General features: G+C 40.9%; 1 protein-coding gene across 1 annotated transcript in view; it reads right to left on the reverse strand.

The window, feature by feature from the left end:
* Nucleotides 1-9,437, reverse strand: part of PLA2G4A (phospholipase A2 group IVA) — a 195,977-nt gene that overhangs the window by 76,904 nt on the left and 109,636 nt on the right. Inside the window, exon 7 of the mRNA XM_006161871.2 lies at nt 7,507-7,648. Within this exon, the coding sequence (XP_006161933.1) occupies nt 7,507-7,648 (142 nt within the window). The remainder of the gene's footprint in view (nt 1-7,506; nt 7,649-9,437) is intronic.

Here is a 9,437-nt window from a genome sequence, read left to right on the forward strand (position 1 = left end):
CAAAAAAAAAAAAAAAAAAAGAGAGAAATGACTAGGAATTGTAGCGGCAGCTTACTCTCTGTAAAGAACTCAGAACAAATGTCCCAGGGCCTTTGCACTAGTGTGCTCCACATACATTTCTAATCAATATTCTAAACCACGGCGTCGCACAAACCTCCCCTTCCTGTCCGTCCTCCCCAACAGCCTGCCACTGGTGTGTTCTGTGTTCAGACCTGTCTCTCTCTCCAGCTCTTCATCCCACGGATGCCATGCCAACCACTGCCTGAATCTGTGCCTCTAATACAATTCTACCAGGGACTGGCCACCCTAGGAGCTGTGGCAGATACTGAGAAGACAGATGGGTAATAGCACATTACCCTGGTCTTCATAAAACTGATCTTCTAATGAGCAGAACAGACACTAAATGAAGTATTTGAACAAGCACGTTTAAAGTACAATGATGACAAATGCTGAAACAATAATGTGCCTCCGTGTGCCGTAAGAGACTATAACAGACCTAACTTAGTCCTGAGAGATGAGAGGAGGAGTTGATGAGGGAGTCTCAGAAGTGGCCATGTGCTGACTACACAATGAGGGTGGGGCTGGCCCCACAGAGCAGTGGTTAAGTGCTGTGTGGAGGACTCTGGAGTCCACATGGCTGCCCACAGTTCAAACCCTGGCCCCAATGGCAATGCACTGGCCATGTGTACCCAAGGTCTTGATGAGATGAACAAATGAATGGAGGAAAAAGGATTAGAAGTGGACCAGGCCCCGCTGAAGAGTTCTCTCTCTCCGGAACATACACATGCCTTCTGGTTTTAAGGGGAAAAAAAGGAAAAAAAAATAAAAAAGAATGAGAGGGTGTTAACTGAAAGGAGGATGGACTAGAAAGAGGGGGGAGAATATTCCAGATTCTAGTAAGAAGACACAATATGTGGAGAAGTTCCCGTTGGAGACATAGAATAAGAAACTCTTAGTGGGAGGGGTGGAAACTTTGGGATGAACTGGCCAACCATGAAGGCGAAGAGATGCTTTGACACTGAGACCTTAAGAGCGATGAAATGATTTTAGGATTGAAATTGATACTGTCAGATGTAGATTTTTGAAAGGTCAATCTAAATTCAGTGTGAACTGAAAGTGGGAAGAGGCAGGACAGGCACGAGCAGAACGCTGGAGAAGAAAGATTTTTGTGTTCATAAGGAGCCATGGTGAGTTTCAAATGTTTAGAGCTATATGAGGGATCTTTGAACCTTAACGAAAAAAAAAATCCATATTAGAAAAATCTATGCATGGATTAAAAAAAATTTTGTACCCAAATAAACTCATACTTTTTTTTTTCCTTTTTTTGAGAGATTTTTGCTATAGGGCACATGTGCTCACTGGAGAGACAGAGAGAGACTGAGAAACCAAACAAGAAATATCCCTTCTCCATTCTCCTCTTGGGATTCTGGGCATGCATATACATGCACCCGGTGTGAGTTTTAAGCCACTGGGGCCAAGACTCTAACCATGGTTGACTATGTGGGAGTCCAGAGACATAACCATGAGACAATCTGCTAGTCCCCAAATAAATTCACACTTTAATTCCATTTTTACACAAACTTTTAGAGGTTCTCTTGTATAAGCTAAGAAATCAAGTAGGAGTGTGTGTGTGTGTGTGTGTGTGTGTGTATTCAGGTCTGAAGCTCAGGAGAGAGGTTCTAAGTTGTTGACACATGTATGAAAGTCCTTAGCATAAAGGTGTAGGGCGACAGTATGGGAGAGAAGAAATTTCTTCAGAGTATATATGAATGGACCGCTATGTAAGAAGCTGGATCCCACATGGCCAACCACAGTTCAAATCCCAGACCCAGGAGCTTGAAAAACATACTGAGCATATGTACACACATATGTACATGTCCCAAGTCCCAAGAGGATGGAAAAATGGAGGAGAAGGGATTGCGATGTGACCATGCACCCCTGACAGGGAGGGTGCTTTCTCTCTCTTTTCTCTCTCTTTCTCTGACAAGCACATGGGCTCTCTGGCAGTAATAATAAAACAAAGTTTGTGAAAGAAACAGACAAAAAGAGTATGAAATGGAAGAGAGTGGTGAAGGTGAATCTTGAAAAATTACTACCTTTAAAAAAATGCTCAGAAGAGGATCTGGCAAAGAAAACCAAAAAGCACAATGAAAATGGGAAGGGAGTATTCATAGTAAGGGAAGAGAGGAGGTTCCAAAATGTATGGAAACATTAGTCGCTGACCGCTGTAAGGCTGGGCACGCTCCAGCAGAACAGGATCCTGCGCATTTGCGGGTTAGTGCTGGTGGCCAGCAAAAGAGCTACACAGAATAATGAAGGAAGAAGCCTGAAGAAAGCAAAGAAGTACAATAGATCTGAAAACAGGAAAGGACATTGTGTAAAGCTCGTGTGTGTAGCTCAGGAGAGAAATAAAGCAAAAGGGAGAAAAGAAAAGAGAGTATAGGAATAGTATTCTGTTCCTCTTTATTTTTTTCTTTACATATTGGAGTTTAGAACATGTTTATATTTTTACTGACAATATCTATACAGAGGGAGATGCTGGGAACATTAAAGAGAGTATCCTGAGAAGGACTGGAAAACCGATAGACCAGGTTCAAATCCCAGGGCTGGTACTTGCTACTGGATGGCAATGGACAAATTACTTATTCTCCATAAATCTCAATTTCGTTATACACCAGATTGAGATTAAAATAGTATTTTCCTGACAAAGTTGTTGAATGGAATGAGACAATGCAAATTTTAATCAGCAGAATATTTCCTGATCTTTGCCAAATCTGCATAAAACTATGTACTATAATACTTCCTATGAGATAGGAAGTATTTTTTTATTCATGTTTTTACTTAAATTCATGTACTTTAACAAGAAGCATGATATTGCTTCCATAAATGGAAAACCATTACCATAACTCACTAGTAACTATAAGAATTATATCAATAAAAACAGTATTGGGGAAAAAAAAAAAAAAGAGGGCCTGGTGATCCCCTTCTGATGTGAATTTGCACTCGAAAGAAAAGGAAATGCCCTCTGGCAAAGGAGGGAATCTGCAGAGGCTCCCCAAGGTTGTGGAGTATGACAATGTTATGGCAAAACAAAACAAAACAAAAACACAAAGGATTTGTCACCTTGGAACTTCTGATTTCTCTTTGATTAATGAGCAAGTCTGGGAACCAGCAGTTAGTGTAATGGCTATGTCGCTGGACTCCCACGTAGTCCACTGCGGTTCGCGTCCCAGACCCGGTGGCTTAAAACTCACACCGGACGCGTGTGCGTTCGTGCCCAAATCCCAAGAGGAGAATGGAGGTGAAGGGATTGTGGTATGATGGTCACACCACACTTTCGTGGTCACACCACAATCCCTTGGGGGGGTGATTTCTCTGTCTCTGTCTCTGTCTCTCCGATGAATATATGTGCCCAATAGCAAAAATCTCTCTTTTAACAGCAGAATGAGCAAGTCTACGAGGGGAGCAGGAGGTAGCTCTCAAGTGGGGAGTGAAGGGACTAGCAGATAACGTAATGGTTACATCACTGGACTCCCACCCAGCTGACCGTGGTTCAAGTTCTGGACCCAGAGGCTTCAAACTCAACACCAGGTGCGTGTGTGTGTGCATGCCCAAGATCCTAAGAGGAGAAAGGAGGAAGGACTGCAGCATGGCAATCTCTGGGGGCGGGGCAGAGGAAGTGTTATTTTTGCTTTCTGTCTCTGTCTCTCTAGCAAGCGCCCACACCCTATAGCAAAAATCTCTCTCTAAAATAAAAAGTAAAAAAAAATAAAAAGAAGTGGAGAGTGAAAACAATAATTGCAAATTTGAAACAACTAGGTGAGGATCTCTGAGACTGCAAGGTGGTGTTTCCCCAGGGAAGTTGATGACCATAGGTTAGCAGAAGGATGAGTTTCCTCCTTCCTCTTCAAGCAAGTACATTCCTCTAGGTGTGGTCAACAGTCTTCACCTGTATGAGGACTTCCTGTCCTCTCCACCACAGAGAGGGGGTCAGCCTTTCTGAAGCTCTTGCATTCCCTCCAGTCACAGCTCTGTTAATAATTTAACACGGCACTGGTTTTATCTACTTAAATATCTTCCTGCCCCAATGAGGCTTTAAATTTGCTAAGGAAAGTAACTGGTATTAACCATCCCGGCTTTATTCTTCTTCTTCAATACCTAGCATAGCATCTCAATAAATGACAACAGAAATGAAAAAGAGTTTTAAAATATCTTTTTATGCTACAGTGTATAATAATATTTAAGCAAGGATGGAGACAAGAAGAAAGTTCTAAAACTCTGTTGAAAGTTTTATTAAGTATCGACAACTCACCAAGAGTAGAAATTTCTGAGTAATATGTAGAGAAGGAAGCCTCTCCCAAGACTAAGTAGCCAACCACAAATTCTATCAAGGATCTGCTACGGTGACAAATGAGATCAGGATTGAAGAAAAGTTTCTCTCTTTTTCTTTTCCATAGAAATTTAAATGGAGGTTTTGCTTTTCCCCTTAATTTCCTTTTAGCAAAAATTCCCCATTAACGACATCTTAAGAGTCTCTTCGCACAGCAGCATTAGCCACTCCAGCATCAGCAGACTGGCTTTGTAACCCTAAGTTCACTGAAGAGCATATTTAAAAATCTGTAATCAGGGACCAGCAGTTAGCGTAATGGCTCTGTCGCTGGACTCCCACGTAGTCGACTGCGGTTCGTGTCAGGGACCCGGTGGCTTAAAAACTCATGCCGGGTGCGTGTGCGTGCGTGCCCAAGATCCCGAGAGGAGAATGGAGGCGAAGGGATTGTGGTGTGGCCATCCCTCCTGGGGGGTGATTTCTCGCTTTCTGTCTCTCTGTCTCTCTCTGTCTGTCTGGCGAGCGCACGCACCCTATAGCAAAAACCTCTCAAAAAAAAAAAAAAATCTGTAATCATTGGGGGAAAAAAACCTGCAGTCATACATTGGATAGGAGTACACCTCTCGCTCCCAAACTAACATTTTATGACTCATTTCCAATTGCATTTTACCACTAATTTGCAATAATCCTGATTCCCAGTGTGTGTGTTTGTGCATGGGCACACAGGAGTGTGCACATATATATTTATTATGCCTTTCATGAAGATATTATTTTTGCGAAACTATAGTTAATCATATTCATTTAAAATATTCAATGAACAGAAAGGCTCAAATAAGAAACTAAAATACTACCTCATAGGTCACTAAAAAGAAGCTTCATCCGATCGTCCGACAAGAATCATGGCAGTGAATTTTCTGTAGGTTTCAGATAGAAAGACCAAGAGACAGAGAAGACTGGTAGATTAGATAGATGATTGATTGATTCCTTGATAGAGATAGATGAACAAAGGGATAAAGGAGTGAATAGATAGCCAAAAGTAACTTATGAAATAGGTGGTTGAATAATAAATGTCATTTGGGCCAGCCAGTGGCATGATAGTTAAGGTGCTTGGATCCCATGTGGCCAATTACATGGTTTGAGTCCTGAATCCAAAGGCTTAAAAAACACACTGGGTGAGTGTGCGTGCATAACCGAAATCCCAAGAGGAGAATGAAGAAGGGAAAGGAACTCTGGCATGCCTATCTCCCATGGGAGGTGCTTTCTTACTTTCTCTCTCTGTTTCTCTCCAGTGAGTGAAACATGCCCTACAGCAAATTTTAAAAAAGAGATAGAGGGGGAAAAAAAAGTCATTATATTTTACTAGAATTTAAGGAAAGAATGAAAATGATCATATTTTCATAACATTTTTAATTTAACATGTTTCTGTAACTAGGACTATAAAAAACATTTACAATGTAGACATCTTTATTTTTAACTACTTGGTTCATTTGGATGGTATCTTTTAACTCCCTGCTATGATAACAAATTTGGAACATTTCTCTTATCTTCCCCATCACATTTACCTACATTTGTTCATTGTATTATCATAAGCCAGATTTAAGGATGTTTTGCTGGGTAATGATGATTTCCACAGTTTCCTTTTAGTTGATATTAAAATTAATCCAACAATCCTTGTATATCTGAGACTAAACTTTTTATTTATGAAATAAATGTCACATTTAAGCATAACACATGTCTTTAAAAAACTGTCTCAACTGATACATAAACTGTGGCACAGGTAAGACAACAGAATATTATTCAGCACTGTAAAGAAATGAGCTACCAAGTAATAAAAAGAGATAGCCGAAACTTAAATTTATATAAGTGAAAGAAGACAATCTGAAAAGACTGAATATTATTGGCTTCCAATTATACGACATTCTGGAAAAGACAAAACTATGGAAACAGTAAAATAACCAGCAATTACCGAGGGAACAGGTGGAACGCAGAGGAGTTTTAGAACATGAACGATTCAGTACAATACTGTAATGGAATATACATGGCTATGCATTTGTCCAAACACTCAGCGTGTACAGCACTAAGAGTGAGTCTCAAAGTAAACTATGGACGTGGGATGACAGCGAGGTGTCAATGTAGGCTCACGGGTTATAGCAGATGTCCCACCTGGTGGGGCATGATGATAGAGAGTGCATCTGTTAGGTTTTGTTTGTTTGTTTTGTCCACTTGACTGGGCTAAGGAATACCCAGACAGCTAGTGAAACATTCCTTCTGGTTGTGCCTATGTGAGTGTTTTCTAAAGACACTAGCATTTGAATCAATAAACTGAGAAAAGAAGACCCTCCCTCACCAACGTGGAGGGGCGTGATCGAATCCTCTGAGGACCCAAGTAGAACAAAAAGGTGGAAGAACAAACAGACTTTTTCTTTTTTGGAGAGATTTTCACTACAGAGCATGTATGCTCGCCAGAGAGAAGACAGAAAGTGAGAAACCATGCCCCAGGGGGGATGGTCACACTGCAATCCCTTCTCCATTCTCCTCTCAGGATTTTAGGCATGCATGCACGTGCGTCTGGCATGATTTTCATGCTACTGGGTCTGGGTCTCAAACCCCACCTGACCATCTGGGAGTCCCGTGCCCCAACCACTATACCACTTGTGGTTACACCATAGGCTCCCCTGGTTCTTAGGCCTCTGGCCATCAGCTGAACTGCACCAATGGCTTTGCTGGTGGCATACTGCAGGATTTGTCAACCTCCAATTCCCATAACAGATTTCCTATATGGCCATAAAATTTTAATTTTAATTTCATTTAATTTTAAGGAAATTTTATTTGTCCTTTTTCTCTGGAAAACTTAAATTAATATTAGAGGTTGTACATGTGTTGGGATAGGGGGTACATAGAAACTCTACCTATTTTCCTCAATTTTGCTGTGAACTCAACAATGTTTTTCAAAATAAAGTGTGCACAACAAAAGATAAATCCGATAAATATCAACAAACATAAACAGCATTCACTATGACCTTCCTCAAAGAATTATTTATGAACCTATCTTACCTTTAAAAGCTGAAAGAATAATGGGCAATCCCCATCTTGCCGTATTTGGGCAAAATGTGTGGAGAAAAGTATCCAAACAAAATTATTATTACATAGTAATAAGGTAAGAAAAGTTTCCAACTCACGTCACGTGTAGAATACAATCCTTCACTCTTCTTAGGACCCAAGAGTTTCTTCATGTTCTCCTTTATGTTTTCTTTTCTGTGTTGTCTGAACATCTTCTCCTGATCACACAGCGCCATGCTAAATCGTAGGTCTGGGCATGAGCTGTGGTAGGAAGCATAAAAGTCATGAGCCAATGCTTCCAGGCCTTGGATTACATCCCTCTTGCACTCCGGGGTCCCTCTTAGCTACACGGGTAGACACTGATTGCTTCCCTAGGCCATTTCCCAGGACAGGAGCTCAAACAAGAGCAGAAATTGAGGGCTGTCTTACAGCAGCATGTTCTCAGGTACTTTTCAGAAAAAGAAGAAACAGGAGATGTTTTGGAAAAAGCAAATAAACAGCCTTTGAGAAGTGGTATGCTGTGATAACAAAGACTTTGAATTTTTATGTGTGTTCATTTATATTTTTATTAAGTGTTTTCCAAACTTAGCTGATGAAGAAGCCCCACCCACGTATCTCCACCTTCCTTCATCCCACCATCGAAACACTTACTAATACCCCAGAAACCTGTGCCCTCAGGAACACACTTGCTTAAATAAGTCTTAATAAATTGCCTTGTCTAATGAATAACCTTTGCTAACCAAGAAAGAAACTTTTTTTTCTTCAGATTTTTGCTATAAGGCACATGTGCTTGCAGGAGAAAGACAGTAAGAGAGTCAGTGAGAAATTACCCCTAAGAGGAGTTGGCCGGGTTGCTGCAACCCCTCATCTTCCATTCTCCTCTTAGGATTCTGGGCACACACACACACACAACCAACATGATTTTCAAGTGACCAAGTCAGGGACTTAGACCACACAGCACACAATGTGAGTCTGGCACTTTAACTACCACGCCACCTGCTGGCCCTAAAAGGAACTTTTAATCTAATAGCGGAATTTGGGATAATCACAATTGAGTTTACAGCTAGGGGACTTTGGAATTCTTAATTACATATGGTCTTCTTTCTAATAATAGCAGCAGTCATTTCTCAGAACTTTATACTATGCCAGAAATCACATTAGGGACTGTACATATATCTTTAAAAGTACTATTGGAGTAAACATTACACACTATTATGTATATAATTATATACTACAGCTCTGCGAACCAGAAAACTGAAGCTCTGAGATGAGGATCATATAGGAAAAATGACATACTTCCTGCAGCACAAATACGAGTCACAATTTAAGACGAGTCCTAACTTGGAACTCTAAATACCAGCTATTCAGTTTTAAAATAAAAAATAAATAAAATGTATTTAAGGTGGTGTGGAAGTTGAAGCAGCTGGATCCCATATAGCTGACTGTGCGGTTTGAGCCCTAGACCCAGCAGTTTGAAAACCACACCAGGCATGTTTGTGTATGCCAAATCCCAAAGAGAAAATGGAGAAGAAAATACTGTAGCATGGCCATCGCCCTGGGGAGATGATTTCTCACTTCCTCTCTCTTTCTCTGACAAGCAAGTGTGCGCCATAGCAAAACTAAAAAATGTAATCAATAAACAGATAAATAAGTTTTAAAATACAACAATTGGGGCCAGCTGGTGGCATGGTGGGTAAAGCAGTTCAATCCCACATGGCTTACTGGGAGGCTTCAAAAACACACAGGGCACACGCATGTGCATGCATGCCCCACATCCCAAGAGAATGGAAGAGAAGGGATTGTTCTGTGGCCATCTTCCCAGGGAGTGTTTACTCTCTCTCTCTCTCCCCTTCCCCCTCTCCCTCTCCCTCTCCTCTCCCTCTCTCTTACTCTCTGGTGAGCACACACACCCTGTAGCAAAAACAAAACAAACAAAAAGAAGAAAACTATTTTAAAAATGAAAACATATAGTAACCTACATTAGGATATGAACAAATACAAAATGTAGAAGCCAAGAATGGAGGAGAAGGGATTGTGGTGTGGCCATCCC

Source organism: Tupaia chinensis, unplaced genomic scaffold, assembly GCF_000334495.1.
Source record: "Tupaia chinensis unplaced genomic scaffold, TupChi_1.0 Scaffold139422_1, whole genome shotgun sequence".
In the NCBI taxonomy this organism is placed as follows: Eukaryota; Metazoa; Chordata; class Mammalia; order Scandentia; family Tupaiidae; genus Tupaia; species Tupaia belangeri.